Source organism: Cyrtonyx montezumae, unplaced genomic scaffold (genome assembly GCF_038088225.1).
Source record: "Cyrtonyx montezumae isolate F1298 unplaced genomic scaffold, pur_monq_1.0 scaffold_2, whole genome shotgun sequence".
Classification (NCBI taxonomy): domain Eukaryota; kingdom Metazoa; phylum Chordata; class Aves; order Galliformes; family Odontophoridae; genus Cyrtonyx; species Cyrtonyx montezumae.
Window position 1 is genome coordinate 40,071,172 of NW_027071936.1, and position 22,540 is coordinate 40,093,711.

Below are 22,540 nucleotides of genomic sequence, written 5' to 3' on the forward strand. Positions count from 1 at the left end.
TATTTCTCATATTATTTTATTCCTTATTGTAAATTGAATGTTTTATTGTTTTTGACACAGATACATTATGAAGAGGCTTGTCAGAGATTGATGATATTTTGAAAGATTGGAAAGAACCTTCCAGCCTTCGAACCTTCCAGTTCTAAGGCCCTTGATGTGGAGAGAATTGCACCCACAAGATCAGATTGCCCAGGGCCCCATCCAGTCTGGCCTTGAACATCTCCAGGAATGGCAGGAATGGGGCCTCCGCAATTTCTTTGCGCAACCTGTTCCAGTGCCTCACCACCTTCTGAGTAAAAAAATGTCACCTACTGAACTTCCCCTCTTAATCATTTGCCCTTGTTCTATCACTTATCAGGCCATGTAGGAAGTTGGTCTCCATCTTGTTTATAAATTCCCTTTAAATACTGAAAGGCAATGATGAGGTCTCCCCAAAGCCTTTTCTTATCCAGGCTGAACAAGCCTAGCTCCTGTTGGCCTGTCTTCACAGAATTGGTTCACCAGTTCTCTAATGCCTGGACATGCTCTAACAGGTCCATGTCTGCTGTGCTGAGGGCCCTAGAACTGGATGAAGTATTCCAGGTGGAGCCAAAAGAGGTCAGAACACCTCCCTCAGCTAAAAAACACTCTTGAGATGTCAGGGATCAAAACCAGGTCCTCTTGCCTTCAAAGCTAGCTTTCTTTCACAGAGCTGCACTCCTTGACATTGGAAGAGAAACAAAGCTTCCTGTAGAGAACAAGGAAGCAGTCACTGCATGTATAGGTGCACTCAGTCTGTACTCCGTGACTTCTGTGCACAGAAGTAAACAAGAAGATTCTGAAAGGAATTGGCTGAGGGGATAATTTTCAGGCTCACTTTGATGGAGCCTGTTATGTAGGACAATAGGTAGACTAGATAACTTCTTGAAATTCCTGGTATAGGTATTTGCTTTTTCTCCAGTAGAATTTGACACATCTAGTATGATGAGAGCTATTAACATTTTATTGTGAGGGCATAAAAGCCTAAGAAGTTGAAGGAAAAGGGTGGAACAGATAAAAATTTCCAACTAGAATCAAAGTCTCTATATATTTTAAGTTCCTAATCACCTTAAATTATTTGTTTTAAGGTCATGTTCATGTGTTTCATTCAGAATTCAAGTGCCATCATCACATAGGAGATAATTTACAGCCACTGCAATCTGGTAAATATCACAGCAGTCACATAATTTCTAAACTGCTGAAGAAAATTAAAAGAAACAAAAAACTGATGTGAGATGTTTTTGCATTCTGTCAAAGAGCAATATAGCTGGAGTCAGAATAAGTTTTCTGCTTCATGCAGGTATTAATCATAATCATTGGCAAAGCATACATGTTCAGGTATATTTGACTTGACCATCCAATGGGTAGTAACCCCATTTCTTTTCACAAAAGATATAGATTTCTCTTCTGAAAGTCAAACTCCCAGAAATTATAGGAGGAAATTGCCATTTAGCTTAAAAAACATGATAAGGGAAAGGAAGTGAAGTCATTTGTTTGCTGAAAACAGCTGAATTTGTCTTCTGCAAAGCCTCCATTTGCCACTGGATAAACCCCGTCTGTTTAATAACATCAGTAAGATTTCTCATATAAAAATTATTCAATAATAGGGCTAAAGAAGCACTAAAATTGTGTAGTAAGATCACCTGGAAATTAATACAACAAAATACATCCCAGAAAAATATAGCAATTAAGGGTCCTTTTAAACTTTGGATTGTAGTTGATGTGCACAGCCTGTCAGTACTCAAATAATATCTCAAATTTTACTTTGATGAAATGCAACTGCCTCTATTAATTTGACTTTTGTGACAACTCAAGCAGCTAAGGATAAGCCAAAGGGGAATGCAGTGTGTTGGAACTGATTTTTTATTTTATTATCTATGAATTTGAGTGACTAGAACACAGACATGCTAGTCATTAAGATACAGAGACATGAAAAATCTTCCAGTTACTATTGTTAAAAACATGCGTCTTAGGAACTTCATTTTGAACACTTTGCTTATCAGAAGAGTCAAGTCATTTGAGCAAAACATGCCTTGAGCATTTAGATATAGAAAATAAAATTTGCCTCTCTGTCTTAAGTGTAGTGCATTGAAGCTAATTATTTCTTCCCTAGATGTTTAATACATCAATCATGCTCTGCTTTTTTGGAGGTGTAGACATAAGATGAAGATAGAACTATTTGAAGTATTCTTGGGACTTGGAAACTTATGACATTATTTTGAGTCTCTGGATATCTTCTACTCTCAAAAAACATTTGACTTATAAGTTCAATTGAGACACAGGAAAAAAAAAAAAAAGAGGAGACAAAATAAATCAGTATAATGGCTTTTAGTTCAAAGCATAATGGTGATGCACAAAGCTGAGCACCAGAAATGCAAAGTATCTGAACATATGCCAGCTTCATAAGCACTGTCTGACTGGGGCATTCCCATCCTTACAATGTTCATGTTGCAATGAAACAGCACACAAAGAAAAAATTAAAAAACACTACTTGAAAAACAAAGCAAAAAAAAAAAAAACAAAACAAACCACCCCAACTAGAAGAACATCATAAACATTCCCTGTGAGGTGATTATACCTGAAGGACAGCAAGAACCACACTTCAAAAAAGTCCTCAGTAAAATGTAAAGTCTTGCTAACACATTGTATGGGAACTATTGAATTGGCCTGAACCACTGATTGGTCACCTGAGGCGAGCACCGAGTCAGCTGCAGGAGCATAGGTAAAGGCAATGTACCTATATGACTGGAAGGGGTGGAGTCTGCCTCCACCTCTCCCAGACCCCATTTAAGGGCTGACCACTACTGGGGAAGGATTTCTTGTTGGAGATCCCTCCTGTGAAGTTATCGGTGAACCTCAACCATCTGCAAAAGGTGAGCCTCTCTTTATTCACTGATTGTCTGTTTACGATCCAGATAAGCCTAGCGAAGTATACCATCTTCCTCACTATTTTCTCTGAGTACCACTCTTTTGGGTTATTCACTTTACATGTATCCAGATTTTCCTGAAGTGGGCAGAATGAGCTGTTCCCCAGTCAAAAGTGCCCACAACACAAAAAAATCCCTCCATATTAGGGAGGGAAAAGGAAGACTATCTTCAAATAAAGATCTTCAGAACCCTGTGTACACACATAACAGTGCAAAGATACATGTTCCTCACACCCTTCTTCCTATAATGCTCAACTGTCTTGCTGTTCACTCTACTCGGCAGTAGAGAGGCTGGTACTCGCTTTCCATTTCAGTTTTTGTTTTTTGTTTTTTTGAACTGCTGAATTCTAGCACGTCGTGGACTTGGACAAATGGGTGGGGAAAGTAAAGGAGGATGCAGGGTGTGCATGTGGATAACACATTGCAAAGCTCCAGCTCCTAGTATATAAATCTGTCTTTTTTTTAGAGCTTGCAGATCTAAATAAAGATGTCTAGAGAGCTTCTGGCCAAATACAGTTTTCTCTGAAGTTTCTGCAATGATGCAAACATACTGAGAATGTGTGAGGAGGTTAAAATGAGATTATATACAAATGCTTGGAATATAGACTCTTTGAGGGAAGCAACTTAATCTACCTGATAGTATCAAATCAATTTCATTTTGGCTTGAGTAGGCAGATGTATTTACTGTTTAAGAAAGTACCAGAGCTTCTTGTGCCTTGACTTTAAAATAGGCAAAAAAGACTGGGAGTGTGTAGTATCAGCTACAGCTGACTGTCACAGATGTAGAAACTGAGAACATTTTCATTAGCTGAGGTATATTTAATTTAAAACAGATTAAGGTGGAAAATACCAAATTCTGCAGTAGCTCAGACGCCCCACTCAGCAATAGAATGCAGGCAATGCCACTACTACTAAAATCATCAATTCAGTGTAAAAATTCCCCATAGCTAAATTCAATGGGGCAGATGGCTCTGGATTTTCATCTGATAAATGAACTGTGACACTGAACTGGAAAAATAAGCCTGAGAAACTTAGTCTATTTGAGATCAGATTTGAAGACAAATATACCTATAGATGTATTTCACATGCCGAAAGGGAAGAAAATCTGAACGTCTGCAGCTAAAGGACCGCAAGCAGTAATAAAAGATGAAATAATTACCCTGAGGGGTGCTGTTCTGGGTAATACCGAGCTGTTATGTAATAGAGATACTTTCAATAGTACATGATACACATGTATATACACAAAATATTCACAGATAACCTGCAGTCAGTCTTCTGAACATGATCATCAAATGTGCTGGTCATACAACAAAACAGACAAAGCAGTCTACTTGATTGTGGGAAAACCTAAAGTATGGCAGTGTGTTTTTTCACTAAGATGAGGGGCTTAATCATTGATTTCAAATACTTCAAAATTACATCGAGTTCCTTGACATAAGATGTAGCAAGGAGAAAAAAGGAACTCAAGCCCATCTCCTGCTTTCATCAGAATCCAGTATCTTCAGAGAGGCTTCAGAGAAGCTTCTGATTTCAGCATTACATAAAGGTATTGATACATGGTGGAAGAGATTTCATTTTTCTTCACTATTAAAATGGAAAATTTAGAGCTAATCCTGTAAATAACCTCATCAACTTCAGACACTGGAACAAGAAATGAGAGAAGATGCATTCTGGAGCTTAGACATTATTTAAATTATCATTTGACATAAATAGTGAAAATATGCAAACTATTTTCAGTGATGCTAAGAAATACAAGGCAAAAAAGTCAATTAAATAGCATAGTTAAAAGGATTGACATAGCTGAAAGAATTCACATGAGGTTTTGAACCGTGCTTCTCTAGTGATAAACTGTTATGTTTAATTTGATCTCCATGGTGTGCCTAGATTAAAAGATGAGTAAATGGAGATAAGACCTATAAAGAATTGAAAAGTCCTCAGAGTTATTTTGCCATTACTTTTCTCAAATTTTGTCAGTAACTTTCTGAAAACTGTGAAAATTAGAAATGACAGCATTTTCCAAGGCAGATGACATAAGTAAATTTATGTCAGCTCAGAGACCCATAATCCAATAACAAATTGATAGTTACATTTTCACTGAAAGGACTACTCTGTGGAAGCAAGCAAATAATGTGAATCACAATCTTATAAACTCTACTGGCTCTGCCATCTAGAAGATGCTTCTCAAAATATGTTTTGGAACAATTCCAAAAAATAAACCCAACATTTTCTAATGTTTATCTTTAATACACCACTTCATCCAAAAACAGCTATGCAAACTTAAGTAGGAAATTACCTCCATATACGATCAGAGAACATCTAGCTACACAGTTCATTTTATTTCAAGTTCTTCCAAGGAATACCGAACATATGTTATCCGAATAATTTTTCTATTCATATATAAGAAAGGCTATTTGGAGAAAAACTCAAGTGTTTTAATTATTATTCTTGCAACATGCAAGGTACATTTTCATAAAAATTTCATAAGTTTAACAAAAATAACTGTAAAAATATGCAGGAGGATCAAGACTGAGTTGTATACTGTCAGACTCATAGATCGTTCATAAAAAGGAGTGTATAAAACTTGAAAGTCAAATGAAAATGTAATTATATATACAAAATATATATAACAATTAAGACAACTGAGTCTACATACAGTCACAGACTTTGCATTAATGGGCTACAAGGATGGAAAACAGAATCACAATTTGTCATGTTCAGAACAGATGTCTTGCCCGGAAGAGAAATTCATAAATTTCTGCCTTAACTCAATAGAATACAGAATAAAAGAAATAACATGTAATGGCTGGAATTCAAAGAATCTTAGCATTCTATACTGTAGTTGGGGAATGTATTCAAAGTATGAAGGGACAAAACTGCATTATTTTAGACAGTCATTTAACAGGAATAACAGGCCTCCCTCTTATAAGGCAGCCTAACACTGAATATTACATATACAATTTCTTCCCATATTATATGTGAATATTTCATAATATATGACTAATTAAAAAAAAAAAAAGTGAGGCAAGATGTCAATAGTGGAAGCAACAATCTAGAATAAGGAAAATCCTTAAGACTTTTTCTTAACAAATGCTACCAAGCCAGTGAAGCTGAAAAGTTTCCTTTTTGCTAAGCCCAAATGCGCTAAACTAAGCATGCTCTGCACAAATGCATCTGTTACTGAAACAAACCTAACTGTGCAGTGCCTTAAATTCTTCGAAGGGCTAGGGGCATTCCAAAACATAGTTTTGGAATCATAGTAATGACTCATTTTTGCTTTTGTAAAGATTCATATCTTCCTTTAAAATACACAAATTCCAGAACTATCACTGCTCAAAGGAATTTACAGTGTATCAAGCAAGACAGTTCAGACCCAGACCATAAGTGGCTGCATAAATCACTGGTAAGAGGAAACAATGTTTTGCCTTTTTTTTATTGTTCCACAAAAGTAGCAAATGAGAATTTTAGACATCCATGAGTTTCAGGTTCAAAATTATTCTACCATTCACTCCACTTAACTGAGACTAATTTCAAGAGTCACATTAATGAATTTTCCACAGCTTTTCTTCACAGAACAGTGTCAGGACACTATGAAATCTTGAAGGCAAGGTAGAGTCATTAAAAAAAAGTTAAAAAATTAAAAAGGATTTAATGTAGAGGCAGAACAAATAATGTGTGCTAAACTGCAATTTTAAATACATTGTTTCCTAGTTTAAAAGGACTTAGTGTTTGGTGTAGAAAACAGATGTAGGAAGAATGCCTAGGGACTGTAAAAAGTGATAGAAGCCAATGAATTTAGCTATTTTCTACACTAGCAGTTTAAAGATGCAACATAAGTAAACAAGCAAGATCCATGAGAGGGTTTAGAGAAATAGAAGAAATTACAAACTTTGACTAGGAACAAAGACAAAAGGAATGATATGACTAACGGAAAAAAAAAGAGAACAGTAAGAACAAAAGTTCCAGAGAGAACAAGAAATAGAGGTTGCAAGTCCACACATGCTCAGAAATTTAGTATTTAATGTATTAACATCAAATATGAAAGACAAAGGTCACTTCTGAACTATGAAGATAGATATAGAATCGGTGATGTCTAGATAGGATTGGGAAGATGGTTCTGGAAGACAATAGGAAAAGGGCAACAGATACCCTTTTGATAGAATGTCAGCAGTAGATTTTTAAAGTCTGACTTCTGAGAGAGCACAAGTGAAAATATCAGAGAGCTTGCTGCCATTTGCTGTTGAAGAGCTGGAAAAACAACCAAGATCTGCTTGAAAACTCTGGATAAATAAAGGTTAAGAGAAAATGACAAAATGAACTATGCCCACTGGCATTTATTATTCGGTACTTTAGAGTATGCTGCATAACATGCAGTTAATTGTTTTAGTTATGAGAGGAAAAATGCTATATTATTCTGGTCAGACAAGGAAGATTCCCCTGATAATGTGATCTAAAATGTCTGGTGCCCTGAAATAGAAGCCTGGTGGAATCAAGATATCTTGCACACTTGCACAGAGGAATGAATACTTCTTGGAAGTCTACCTTTGGAAAGGATTGTGATAGGGTGTAGCACCATGCAAATTCATCACTAAAGACCAAGCCCTGAAGTAACAGTACTGTTCTGCATGGCGACTGGGAAGAACTCCAAACTGGAGCTAAAAAGTTGAATAATTACGGTACCAGTAAATTAATCTTAGAGCAAATGAGTCAAGACTGCTTATCAAAATTAAGGTTCTTATCAGATTTGTAAAAAAAACTCAGCCCAAAATTTTCTGAGCTCTAAAAGGTCCAATTTCCCTTCCAAGAAATAAGAGGAATAAAAGAAAGCATAAAGTGAGAGAGAACAGCACCATTTTGAGGCTGCTAGCTGAAACAACTGCAAACTTTCAGTGATGCCCTTTCTATCCACTTCAAGTTCCATGGTTACTACACCTCTAATCACTAGGTGCATGTGTGGTCCTAATCCCCGGAGCCATCTACTTTAGGACAAACTCCAACCCTGACTAGTCACATATACACATGTATGAAGAGAGTTGTTAACTGTTAATAATATTCTATAACTACACCTGTGAGAATAAGTTAGTATCTAGACTTAATGTGTAATTATTGCCCTACTACACTTGGTATTCTTGGTATTAATGTAATTTTTCCAGTTATATTGTGTTCCTTGCTTTGTTGGGTCATCTGGATTTTCCTACCTTGGTAGCACCTCAAAATTTGTGAATACAGAAAGTATTCTCTAAATTTACAGGTTATTACTAGAAAGCTATCATTAGATAGTTCTCTATTTCTAGTTCCAGCACATTAAAATTAATTTTTCAATGTTTCCACAATAAATATTTAGTCACAAACAATATATGTACTCATCATATGAATACGCAGAAATGCTACCACAAAATAAATGCTTAATGTAATCTTTATAATCACATATTCAGTATGGAATTAAGTTTAAATTAAACATATAATGGAGCTGCCACCCAGTGTTACTGTTGAAAATTCCATTTACTTCATTAGAAAACCTGTTTAAGAAAGTAGACCAAAAAATAACATGAAAAAAAAATCACGATTTGAAGATTTGTTTGCAAGGCAAGAAAAGTTTAATGTTTTTGAGTAAAGTTAGCAAACATTCTGTCCAGCAGACACCAGAAATGGTCACAAGCAATACAATATACAGAAACAGGTAAGACTGGTCTTTGTGAAAGCTGCAAGTCGTACAATAAGCAAATCGTAAAATCAATTCAGTGTTTTGATGGATTTCTATGACATTATCTGTGCACAAGAAGCATGTGCTCAGCATCCTGGTAGCAAAGTCCTGTCGCTGTATTGATTGAGGAAAGTAAAACGAAAACCCAACTAGAAAAGTTTACAATTAAAAAAAAACCAACAAACAATAAAACAAAGTGTGTATGTGTGGCAAAAGGGGTACTCCTGTACAAAACAAGCACCATTAACAAACAGAATTCAAAATCTATTTCTACTGGGATAGTTAGTATTTGTTTGTTTTTGGGGTTTTTTTTGCACATTCATATCCCCACACTTATGTATGTCAGGTTTATCCGTATCTTCAGGGCATGGGGTAGATAACGATCATTGCAAACATTAGTAACAGGATGAAAATGCAAGCTTTGCTCAACTGAATAATCTTTTCTAGATTACAAGGAATAATTTCAAAAGAAGCGCTCACTTGTGAAATACTAGTATTCCTATGTGTAAATACAAGATCAACAGAAACAGACCAAATTCCTTGGAGCATCCAGAATAGTTGGATAAAAGCGGATATGCCAGGCAGACACAAAATGCTGTTGGAAGAGCGTGTTGATGTACAATACAAGTATTATGCCATAAAAACTGTGAGAATTGAGGCAAGTTTCAAGTAATCAACAAAACATTCATAGCTGATAATCTTATCTGACACCACAGAAGTTCTCAGTAGTGGGATATACCAAATGGACAAGAGTAAAAAAGAATGAGTAAAAGTGCTGAGAAAAAAAAAAAGATAGGATAATGACAGCTTCCTAAGAGAAACTGCAAAATACATACCCAATTATTTGCTAAAAACAATGTTTGAAAGCCATTCCTGAAATAAATAAGAAGGAAATCTGACTCTATTTTGAGCTCTACTTTAGGTATTTAACATAAACTATTAATACAAATCTGTATTTAAGAAAGTTGGTTCTGCTGTCTTCTCAGTACTTACCTGTAAACAGAGGAGATGAAAAGCTGGAGTGCCCAGCCAGACTGACACCACAGCTAGATCTACAGTCTTTAATGCTTTAATGGAGAATAAAGCATTAAATAAGCCTTCCAGTGGAAGTTGTGTTCAGATGACACTTGCCAATACAAAAATGCCTGTGGCAATCATTGCAGTGAGCACGAATTACAGAAACACTGAAGCTGTTCTAATTTATACCATTTATACCCACCTGCCACCTCTGTCTAAATGAAGGAAAGAGGTGGAAACACTTGCGCTTCCTTCTTCACAGACATGCTTAGTATTGTTCTCTTACATATTAGAGATTCTTACCTCTAGAAAGTGTGTATATTCACAAGCAATAGAACAAAAGAATTATAATGTGCCAGTGCATGTTACAGCAGAAAAAAATGGGAGGGAAGGGGGAAATTAAAAGGTAGTTTCTGTAAAAATGCACAGATAATTAGAGGAAATATTTCTACACGGATGCATCTTTTTATGTAAATTTCTGAAGCAGAGGTATACCATAAAATGAAATAATCTTTGATACCTTGTGCAGCATGGTAAAGAATTGTAGGATTTATACATGCTTGAATATAAAAGTAAGTTTGTATACACCCAATAGAAGACAAAGGCAATGCCAATAAAGTTCTTATCAACAGGTGCTGAAACATGCTTTAGCATCAGAAAGGGAGAATAAGATGTTTTTATGAATCACCATAGAGGTTCCCAACAGTAGGGTTCCTTAGACAAGGAAAAACAACAACAACAACAAAATCAAGAAAGATAAGAAGATAGTGGTAAGAGATAGTCATATTGATTCTTTTCCAATGGACTATGATGATGATATAACTGGCAACAGAACCACCAATCTGTACAATGAGACTACAACAAAAAAAAAAATTATTCTGCTTAATTGATGTGTTAAAGAACTGTATCTATAATGCAGAAGACTAAGATAGTATCAAGGATAAAATGATGTGATTTGACCAGGCAACTGTAATACATACAAGCTGACCCTGATCTCAGTAACATAAAAATCCATTTGCTGGGAAAAAAAAAAATTGAACAGACAGCATTGTGATATAATATGGTCTTTCATTTAATTCCTAGGTGTGTTCTTGACCTACCATTGAACAGACAGCATAGCTTGCATACCAATTGTAAATGAAATCTTAACTGATTTACATCATGCACCCACTTCAAGATACATAGATCAGGCACTTACAAATACAATGACCCTGATCTGTAATCAACTGTATTTCAAGGAATTTGGTCCTGTTCTGACTCGGTAATTCTTAAAAAAAAATACAATGAATCTTTCTGAACAATAGATCTCACTAGATAACTTAGATAAAGGTAGCATCCAGAGTAGCAGCAGAACTTTAAAAAGTATTCAGATTACCACAGAGAAAGATAGAAGTAAACATAGACAATGTATTTGGATTTTGATCTGAAGTTAACTAGAAGAAGAAAAGTTAAAAGTGCTTACAGCTATTTGGGTTTAAGAATGTTAAGCGTGTAGCAGCCTAATTACCCTTGGGCAAGTGTTGTAGCTAAAGAAGTGAAAGGAGACTAACAATGACCTTGGTAGGAGGTTTGCTAATTGATAAAAGTACAACCAGGATTTTGCTTTTAGGGAAAGTATATTCTAGAGATGAGGCATACTCCTCAGGCAATTCTCTCTCACAGAAAAGGTTATTCTGCTAAAGGACTAAGAATTTGATATTTTGATATTTGACTTGGGTTAGAAAGCCCAAACAAGAGCCAAGATAAGATATTTTTAATTCTCCCTCTTTATTAAAAGAGCAGAGAGATGCTAAGCAATGCTATGCATAACATATTTAGTAAGTGCAAGACATTGATACAAAATACATTCAGATATTCAGAATATCCCTCTCACAATGTAATAAGGAAATAGTTATAACTTAAAGGTGAAGACATTCTGAAAGGATGTGTATGAATGCCTAGTACAGCTGGAAATTGGACTCCATCCAGAAGGTCCCTTCCAATTCTTTACTGCATGTGGGAACTGATTTAGTAACCTAAACTCAGGAAAGGCTGAAGATTTAATACACCATAAAGGAAATTCGAGGAAAGAACCCTGGTTTTGTAAAATAAATTAAAATAGTTTTGACCTAAGTACTCTATATAGAAGGCAGACACCAGAATTACATAGCCAGAGATGATCTGGAGAAATACATATTATCATTACCTATATTAAAATTAAGATAGGATATATGAATGCAAAATACACAAAAGCTGTTAACAAAAACAGGATTTTTTTTTATTTATAGGTAATTATAAAGTTACCAGTTCATTCACATTTATGCATATATCAATATTTCATAATACAAAGCTCCCAGATTTTCAGTAAAATCCAGTCTTTGGAAATAAGTCTGTGGATTTATCACTCAAGAAATAAGTACTGTATGAGTGCTTGAAGGAGGACAAAAAGGCATTGCAATTCTTCATTTCAAAAACAGTTTTGTCTTACTTGACAGAAGCGTGAGGGAAACTCACACAAAGTGTTATCTTTAAGTATTTCTAAAATTAGCCCATTACAGGTACAGTATAGACTAAGAATACTCAGTTGAGAATGAAATCCCTTCTTCGCTTCCCAACACAGATGGGAAGAAGAATATGTGCATCAGGTAAGACTAAGGAGTAGAAATTTTTTTCATCACTTCAGCTAAAGAAGAGAGGTATACATCAAATGAACTTCTCCATTGTGTGACTGGATACCAGTTTTCAGAACTGTTTCTTGTACTCATACCCATTCATTACTTTGTCCAACAGCTACAGAATGCACTGTCTCACCTACACTACTACCATCTGTTGCACTGTAACACCTAACTGATACTCAAGTTCAGCAGGAGTGGGCCACTAGCCAAAGCACTGTTGCTGATCTCACACATTACCAAGCAACAAGAGAGGAACTGATCTTCACCAGCACAGGTGCTAACTGAGAAGCAGTTAAGTTTTGTTAACCTTGCATCTCTACCTCAAAAAAAGCAAAGTCAATGTGATAACTAGAGTGTATATTTTGCTTTTAAGGTTTTGCTGAAACTTAAGTAGAGCATGTAGAATGGTATTTCCATTAAACTAAATGGAACAGTTAGATATCTCACCCAACTAGAACAAAGTCAATAAGGTAATGACTATTCCTCAAAAGTTAGATTACTGCATGACCTTTGTTAGGCCATTTATAAAGTAAAGAGAATGAGCTTGGAATACTTCTGATGCAAGGAAAGTTTGCCTTCTCTTTAATGGTAATGAGTGTTATTAAAAGAAAATCTATAGGACATGAAGCTTTGTATATTTATTGGTCATTTATAACTACAGAACCATTTAAAAACAACAGAAGTAGCTATTTACAAACAGACTTGCTGATTACACCTCATTACACCTGATTACACCTTGCTGATTTTCAGATCTACTTGTGGAATAGGTTAAAAAAAGTGCAGCATTTTTACCATAGGAATTCAAGGCTTTAAGGCATGTGTTGGTTTGCTATGTCATGTCCATTCTTAAAACTAATGGAGGAAAGAGGATAATAAAAACCCATAGTAAGGAAGGTGCCTTACTTACCCAGATCAGTTATAATGTTGCCTCTGCGACTTCACAATATTTTGAAAGACAACTTCAAGTAACAGTATCTGTACCGTTTTCTCAAGTATTTTTAGCTATTCAATACATGTTTTTTGTTTGTTTGTTTGTTTTTCCATAGTATTTACTAACACTATGTGTTAGTATTCTAACAAAGTTGTGTTCTCTTATCCTGAAAAACTCTTAGTAACAATCATCCTCCTGAAACAGAATTTGGGGATCATTACTCAACAGTGCAAAATCAATGTGGAATTTGGGGCAGCTCACTCTTAAGAGGAAAGAAAACCTATCAAACAGCAAGGGTACCAAGATTTTTTACTGAGGTCGCAGAATTATACTGTAATGCATAGCACTGCTACAGCAATTGTTGCTGTCCTACCAACCTTATTATACTACCAGGTTGGATATAGTCCTATTAGCATTGGAAGCCCAGCATCAGTAGCACTACTGTCAAACTAGACTTGCTGTTTTAGCATTGGCTAGAAACAAAATATCTGAAACAGGATAGGAAAGCAATACAAAAAGAAATTAAGGAATAAGAGTAGAAGCAGATAAAAGACAGCTAATGAAAAGATGAAAGATGAAAAGCCATTACAATGAAGAGGAGGGAGAATCCCTTCAAAAACAACTAAAAATGGCTAGAAAACAGTATACCACATAAGTAAGCACTGGCAGCAGCAAACCAGAAGCACTACCATGAAAAGCTTACAGAAGTGGAAACTTGCAGAAAGCATACATGGCTGGCTTTGTCAAATACATTAGTAAGAATGGAATATTAATATTTGAAATATTCATCTCTATCCTTGATCACTGACGGGATTGTGCCATTTAAGCAGTTTTCTGGAAAACCCTTGATTCAGTACATTATTCATGAAAACCACACTGAGGAACAGCTTTATTTAAACTGTATTTTTATACTCCATTCTGTTTAACAATCACCAGGATCTGGTATCTCCTCTAGAGATTTTCTCCCCTCCCAATTGGCTTACCATTTTTAATACCTGAAGTAATTCATGTCTGAAATAATGCCATCAGCACCTCAGTTTTCATCAGAACCCTTAATTTGTGCTACAACTTGATCTTCTGTAAGCTCTCTCTCGAGTCAAGTACTTGTCAGGCTACTCAGTTTCTTTCAGGACACAAAATAAGTCCAAGGATCACCTGTAACAAAAACAATAATTCCATTAGTTTGAATTAACAACAAGAGTTTCATTTATTAAATTAAATGATATAATTAGATACTATATTAAAAAAATGTCTTTAAAACTAAGAAAACATCATCAAGAACAATCGTTCTGATAAGGCTCGTGAGATCTCCCATCTGATTATCAAAAGCTAGTCCCATCTTAAATTCAAAATACATACTCTAGAAAATGCATTGAGAAGAACATTCTTCAAGCATGTTCTTACACTGCTCAGAGTATATAATTTTATAAAAGACGAAGCCAATCTATAAAACTTACAAGATAAAGTTATTCCTAGTAGTTTATATTCCCAGTTCTGCAGTGGTCATGCTATTTAATAAATACCAGATCTTAAGAAAGAATGGTATTAAGTAGCTATATTCCTTTGTTATTTCATCAGAGACTTCACTGATATTAACAGATTTTAATTGGGGACTACTCTCAAACTCATTCTTTTGAGCACTCAGTTTTCTTTACTCGATTGTTTGGACATAATGCAGATGTGACAGATTTTGCATGCAAGTTTCTCCCTTTTCATTTCCATCTCATTTGGAAAAGTAGTTAACACACTTAACTTTTAGCATGAGTGAAATTAACTATATCTTGCTTCACTAGGACTGTGGGGCCTCAGCGATGTCAGACTTCCTCTCCACCTCAGTAGTACTAAAAGCTACAGTTCTATTATCAAAACATTTAGGCCAAGGACATGGGAAACCAGGAGAAGGTTTCTTGCACAGAACAGAGATAGAGGAGAAGGGTGTGAACACATCTTTCTGCCCTGATGCAGCAAGAGTTATTTACAAGTTTGGCACTAGTCCCTTGTCACCTAACAAGGCACAAAAGAGCCAGGATGAGATTAGTGGAGCTATTGTCTTGCCTGTCTGTCATAGAAGTTTTCTGGAGGGATAATTGGGGCACATTTGGACCTCAGTTCAAAAAATAACCAGGAAGAGGCAACCCGTTGGACCAAGAAAATAGTTTCAAAAGGCAAAGAACAAGAGGGACAATGCCCCTTCAGAGAGCTTTATTCACTGGCCTTAAGAATGGTCCAGTGCTGCAATCACTGAATACCCAACCCCTCCATGACCAAAACAGTAGGCATACATTAACTACAAGTTAACATACCAAGCTTTAAACTAAACTTCACAGTTAAAGACCTACAACTGTTCCCTCACTTTGTTCTTGATGCATTGTTTTTCTTGGTGTGGGTAACAGCAAAGGCATAAGGAAACTATAAGTCACTAACAGGAAAAACCACTAGCATTTCTCTGATCTATCTTCCCTAAAGCCACTTATTTCATATTTCAAGAGGAACTTTTGTTGAATGACTTTATTTCTGATTTTTGAATGTTAGCAAAGGGAAATGAAACATATGATTTACAGCAAACATCCTTTTAAAATGATGTATTCTCATTCTTTTTGAAATGAAGAAAGCACACCAACTTGAAGTTTAAGCTGCATGGACACGCTGTCAAGATGTGGATATTAGAATCCTTATGCCTTGAATGTTTCCCTTGAGATTTCTTTCAAAGCTGAAAGATCAGACATCATAAACCAAATTCAGTCTCTGTAGACCAGCATTAAATTGCAACTGTTCCTGTAAGGACTGAATTCGTGTCAGGTGCCTGTTAAGATTAGAAAGCCACCATTTAAAAAATAAATAAATAAAAAAACAACAGACCAGAACTATGAAACTTATTACAAGTCAAATACATTAAATAAAAAAGAATCCTACCAGTTGCATCATCAGCTTCTTTGTCTAGAAGAACATCTACTGAAGCCATGCTTGTGACTACGAAGGAGTCTGTAGTATCAGAAACTCCTCACTTGCTGAGACAACTTCTTTGAGATACTGACTCCTCAGTGTCTTTTACTAACCTTCTGACTGTCATGAAGGTTATACCACTTGTTGAGAAGGTTTTTTCTAGTCTACTATCTCCCAGTGCATTTTTTTTTAAATCATACATCCACAGGTTCAATTTGTAGAAATCTTCCATATATATATATTTCTATAATAGAGATAGAAAGATGAATTCCCTCACCAAATCCACCTTTTTGACAAAGTATTAAATAATCCCCATTTCTGTTAGTCTTTTCTTGCAAAGAAAGAAGAGTGTCTTCAATTAGATATTTTCTTCAGGAGGAATCTTCTGTTCCCCCCAACCTTTCTCCAGTGGAATTTTCATCCTGAGTCCTTTATCCTCAATAAGTGTGCCAGCAAGACTTATTAACATAAGATGTTGTAAAGTTTGTAAAGTCAAAAGTTTACCACTATAGCTCTGAAAAAAACTGTATGTCTTTATAATTTGCAAGTTATAATTAATTTACACATTTTTTATTTTTTCAAAGTAGTCTCTACTTGAATAACCTGAATTAGTCTTAAAAAAAAAAATTAGAACACTCTTTCCTACTCACAGTTATAGTTCAGGGTTTTCTAAAGAGTTATGCTTAGTCATACTCACCTTATGAATTAAACAATTATGAATTCAGTGTCAAGTTTAACAGCAGTATTCACATGAATGAAGTTATATCCAGGTACAGGTTTTCGCCAGATTAGTCAAAAGTAGTTTGGACATATTTCTGAGGCTTAGTATTGCCCTTGCAAAGTTTCATTTTATCCACATTTTAAGAATCTTTCCCTTGAGGAAAAGGACCTGTAATGTACCTGGTCAGAAACTTCAAAGTTACTTTTACTATTTTTTTCCCCTTAAAACAGACTCTAAGTTTCCCATGATAAACTAAGCACCTACTTGTTCTCAATAATCATTTATTTCAGAGTGTAGAACAGTATCTAGTTCATATTCCAGGCTAAAATAATTTGTATTCAGAAGAATGCTCTTCTCCTAGCTGTAGGAGAAGACTGTTGCCAGTTTGCTGCAGTTCATGACAGCCACTGTGACAGAAAAGGCAAGAATGAGAAACGCAGTAAGAATGAGCAAGTGAGCATGTGTCCAGATTCAAAAGAGATTACACAAAAACTACAGTAGTGAATATGCACACAGAAAACCCCATGATTCAGTTATGTTTCCAGAGAACAGGCACCACATTTATTTCAGACTTGTTACCGGAAGTATCTGTGCTATAAACACCCCACAAAAGTGGATAAGTTAATATTTATAAAGGGGGAGATTACCCTCCCCCTCCCCCCCCCCCACACCCTCCCCCCCGCAATATCCTCAGTCATGGGGGTATCCCTACCCTTTCTCGCTTCAGAAAAAAATCTCAAGAAACAAAGGTATTCAAATGCTGACTTGACCTCTGATTCTGATCTCATGATGAGTATCACACAGCATAGTCCTACCAGCTTTAGTGAAAGTGGGGGAGGGACGGTGTAAATCAGCTTGCCTTTATTTTTGGCACTCTTGTATCTTGGCTGAATGAAAGAAGTGTACAACCTACTTGAATTACCTGGCTTAGCCTTAGAAAGTCGTGTGCCACTGTTTTCTGGAGTCCAACATTAGCCACTTTCATTGTGATAGTTCACTGCAAAGCCAGGGATCAAGTTCCCCCTCAGACGAATTTTAAACCAGTAGCTACCAAATAATCTGGCAGCCAGACATGACAAATAAATAATAATAATAAAAAAAGAAAAGCCAGTATCTCAGTTGCCATGGAGTGCAATTCTGCTTTCATTAACAACACATCTCCCTTCATGTATTCCCATATTCTTCCAGGGTAAGATAAATGGCGTTTTGAGTGCACAGATCTGGTACACGTGCACAGCAGCTGGCCTGACGTGATAAAGCGGAATGAATCTGAAGAAGTTCCTGCCTGTCAGACCAATAATCCACAAACTAAGAGGGATTTACTCAATACACCATCACAGAATCTATCCCGTCAAAACTGCAGATTTTTTTGGAACATGCCTAAACCTGTTTTCTCTCAGACGTCTCTCATTCCACAAAGCAAGTAGGAAACAACCAAAGAAAATGAAACACGTGTGTGTTTTTCTTCTGAATCCTGCAGCATCTGTAATTTAACATTCGGCTTGTTTTGAGGCTACAACCTCGGTACAGCAAGCAGAGACTTTCTCTAACTCGAGGCAACCCAATCAGAACAGCATTAAGAGTAACACAGCGTGTCATCCCCAGCACTGCGCTCGATTTCGTTATTAGAGGCTTCCTTGCCTTCCTCTTCTGCTAGGTGGGAGCTGCCGAGTACTAAAAATAGCACCGCGATTCGGTGGCTGGTGCTAAAAATAGCCGCAGCCGCCAGGGAGCGAGGCGCGCGGTCCCGGCACGCGGCACCGCTGGGGCTCGGGGGGAGCCCGGGGAGTGCCCGGCCCCGTCCTGAGAGCCGGGGCGAAGTTCTCCCCCAAAGAACGAAGAGGCCCCCGGCCCCTCCGGCGACCCTTACCCGCGTTCCGCAGCTTCTTGTTACGGTATACCGAGAGGATGACTAGGAGGTTGCCCAGCAGGTCCACCACGATGGTGAAGATGAGGATGGCGGCTAGTATAGAGGTGACCCAAGGCGGACGGCGCGGGGTGCCCTCGGCCGGCGGGTCTCGTGGGAGAACGGTGCCGTTCAGCTCACTGCCGTTCGCTCTCATTCTGCCGCCGCTTCCCCGGGCGGGCGGGAGCCGGCCGGACTCCCTCCCGTCTGTCGGTACCGGGACGGCAGCAGCCACCCTCCGCCGCAGGGCTGCCCGCTCTTAACAGAGCGCGGAGCCGCCCATGGCCGCTCCTCCCATGAAGTTTCCCCGAAGTGTGCACGCAGAGCGGCGGGACACTTTTATATTCTTCCCCCGCCCCTCCCGCCGCCACCGCTGCCGCCAGGTGACACCGAGCCGCCCCCGCGCCGACACGTGCGCGGCCGGGGGATTCCAGCTGCCGGGCGGCGGCGGCGCCACAGCGACCTCCCGCGGTGCCATCCGTTCCCGCCCGCTCCCCGTTCATTCATCGCGCCGCGCTCCCCCATTCATGCGGGCCCCGCTCCCCATTCATTCATCCGGCCTCGCCGCCCATTCAGCGCCGGCTGTTTCATTCAGCGGCGAGGAGAAGGATCGATGGGTTCGCTACTCGCGCTGTGTGCCGCTTGAGTTTGTTTCAGTTCTCGTGTTTAACGCCGTCTCCTAATCTGGCGCGTGCTGAATTCTCCTCCCCTTCTCCCCCGTCTGCAGCTAATGCTTCACTCGCACAGTAGCGCGAGCGAGGCGAGAGGATCCCAGTCTCGGAGCTGCTCCCGTTGCTATAAAAAGCTCCTCGCTGCGGGCGGGCAGGGTACGGCACGTGTCCCGCTGCACGGGGATGGCGATGCTGCCCGCAGCCCCCGCATCCCCCCTCCTCCCCCCGACCCGCAGCGCAGGGAGAGCTAGCGTGGGCTGTCTCCGCCACTCCCAAAATCAATGCAGAGGAAATGGGGAGCTACTGTGTGCACCTCGTTGAGTACGTGTTGCGAAAGAAAACGGGCCGACTGTAAACGAGGATTCTGAGGCTTCTCGCATACGTGACAGCGGTTTCCAGTTTTCTGAGAGCTCGCCCATTGAAGGCAGCAGAGGCTGTGAGAGGAGCTGGCTCCGCGCCGCGCTCCACCAAGCACAGGTGTGCGGGCGGGCACCTACTCCCCAGAGCTTTATCAGGCTGCTGAGGGAGGGGTACCCGAAACCTCGGGAATCCATGGGGAAATGGGGCTGTGCCTCCGCCGCTAGATCGGACGTTCTGTTATGGAAATGGTGTAGCTACAACGGCAATCCGTGGCGATGAATAATTGAAGCCATCGTCAAGACCATTTTAAAACATTTATTGAGGGTTTTTCACTTATCGGCCCTGCCCAGGAAGGCCCTCGATAAAAATAGCACTGGCGGGCGGCAGCTCGTACCTCCGGGGCTGCGGTGGCAGCGCTTCCCCCAGGGCTGCCCCCTTCCTGCAGGGCTCGGAGCGCTGCAGCTTCTGCAGGAGGATTTTCTGTTCCGGCGGGAAGTGCTGGTTTGCTCAATTCCGGCATCCCCTCACTCTTTGTGAACAAAAGACACGGGGGGATGCATAGGCACCACAGAGCAGACGCTCTGGTTGCTCTGCAGAACAAAACTCTGTAGAGGAGAGACTGTAGTAAGGGCTGCGGCACTGTAGCCTCTGGGCTGGGCACCGAGCATACACCGTGCCCCTGTCCCCTTACAGATGTTCCTACGTAGAAAGAAGACGAATGTCTGCCTACAAGGAGCGTGAAAATAGGTTATCAAGCTGTGGGAGAAGATTAAAATTAGGGAGAGCTGGCAGCAGGGGGCTGCCAGATCCAGGTCGGACACGTGGAAACAGACAGAGCCGCCTGGTCCTCAGCAGACCTCCACGGGTGTTTCACTGGACAGGGAGGGGTGGCCCAGAAAGAGATGTGAAGTTTTTCAAGGTCAGATATTTTTAATCAGAAGGATCAGCTCAGAATTTAGCTGCAAAGAAAGGGCATATGCACCATGAGGGGGCTGCTGACATTTTTCTCACTGCTGGGATGTTCAGTCATATGTTTGTAGTTTAGACCCACAGGGGTACAGTGCCATACCTCACTCCCTGTTTGGCTTGTGACCAAAGTCCAAAGCAAAGTCCACTTTTTCTGGCGAGAATGGTGCTTAGGGAAGTCTGCACCTCTACAAATACCTGAAAGGAGGTTGTGTTAAGGTGGGAATCAGCCTCTTCTCCCAGGTAACAGTGATAGAACAAGAGGTAATGTCCTCAAGTTGCACTAAGGGAGTTTCAGGTTGGATGTTAGGAAAAATTTCTTCTCAAAAAGAGTGGTGAGGTATTGGAACATGCTGCCTAGGGAGGTGGTGGAGTCACCATCCCTAGAAGTTTCCAAGAAATGTGTAAAATGTGGCACTGAGGGATATGGTTTAGTGGTATGGTGGGGTTGGACTGACAGTTGAACTTGTTGATCTTATTGGTCTTTTCCAACCCTAGTGATTCCATGAAAAGGGAAACTAGGGAGGACCCATGAGAAAACCCTGTGGAAGCACCAACAAGGGAAAATATACATTTTGGAGTCTTTGTGTTTCTTTCACTAATAAACAAAAAGAGATTTCATGACAATTCATGACAATTCTGGCATAACTTTTTAATTCCTTCCCAATATGTTGCATCAGACTACCTCCTTAGCTAGTTAGGAGATACGTGTCAGTATAGCCACAGAGCAAATGGCAAGTTCAGCAAAAGTAGCTCAGCCTTATAGGTGATATCAAAGTCATCCAATAACTAAACAGATTAACCAGTGGTCTTTTAGGAAGGATTCAACACTTCTAGTACTGCTCAAAAATCAACCACTTTTTCAAGCAAACACAGTGCTCTTCAAAGGGACAAGTAATTGTTCTGAGAAATTTTTCCTGTATTTGGGAAAAAAAGCAATACACCGAGGGTTGAGAAATACTACTCTGCCTCTATATATCAGAGTGTATAATTCAGTATAATTCAGGGACAACAGCGTGTGAGAGGGCAATTCTGCCTTCACAGATGGAGCCTGACATCTTTTCTGAAACTGCCAATGAGAATACCCAGTGTGATATTGTAGTCAATATTATTCTGGATATGTAAGAAGAGACTTGTTTTATTTACTGTGTGTGCTGAGAAAAATGCTGTAGTGGCGATGGGGGACCATGAGACATTACTGAAGTCAGTGGCCAGCAGTACTGCTACACTTGCCTGCTCCAAAAATTCAGCTAAGATTATCTGCATCCTGTCCCTTTTCATAAATCCTATTTAGGGTTGATTGTGTTCATTTGATCTGCCAGCTTATGCATTCTCACGACAAGATGTATGCATAGGTGACTGCTTATCTAACAGGTAACATCTTGCAGCTTCATTTAGAGTTGATGTTTCCTCTCTCCATACATTCCTCTCCTCTTGCTGAGAAATCCAGTTTGCTTGTCCAGCTTTGTTCCATTCTTCATGTTTAACCTTTACACTTTTGAATCAGCCTCACCCTAAAATGTAATTTCCGTATTTCCAGTATTTCATTTCACTTCCATTCTTGAATCCTCAGCCTGGGATGATAAGACAGAGGTATTTATTAACATGTGATCTCTGCTTCTTGAGAGGATGCTGTTCCATTGTAATTGCTCCCATCTTCCATCAAAAAATCCTCTAACATCTGTACAGAAAAGATGAAGATGAATGGAAAAATAAATAGAAAAC

General features: G+C 38.9%; 1 protein-coding gene across 2 annotated transcripts in view; it reads right to left on the minus strand.

Annotated features, from left to right (window-relative positions):
* Nucleotides 1-19,114, minus strand: part of MTNR1A (melatonin receptor 1A) — a 47,980-nt gene extending 28,866 nt beyond the window's left edge. The window contains exons 1-2 of one of the 2 annotated variants that reach the window (XR_010622182.1): nt 18,783-18,871; nt 13,763-14,403 (exon numbers count right to left, since the gene is read on the minus strand). Coding sequence is in view for 1 of the 2 variants with exons in the window: in XM_065736117.1 (XP_065592189.1) it covers nt 18,783-18,975 (193 nt within the window). In the remaining variant the exon portion in view is untranslated. Of the gene's footprint in view, nt 1-13,762; nt 14,404-18,782 lie in introns of those variants that run through there. The other variant, XM_065736117.1, reaches the window with a different exon arrangement.
* Between the last annotated feature and the right edge of the window lie 3,426 nt (nt 19,115-22,540).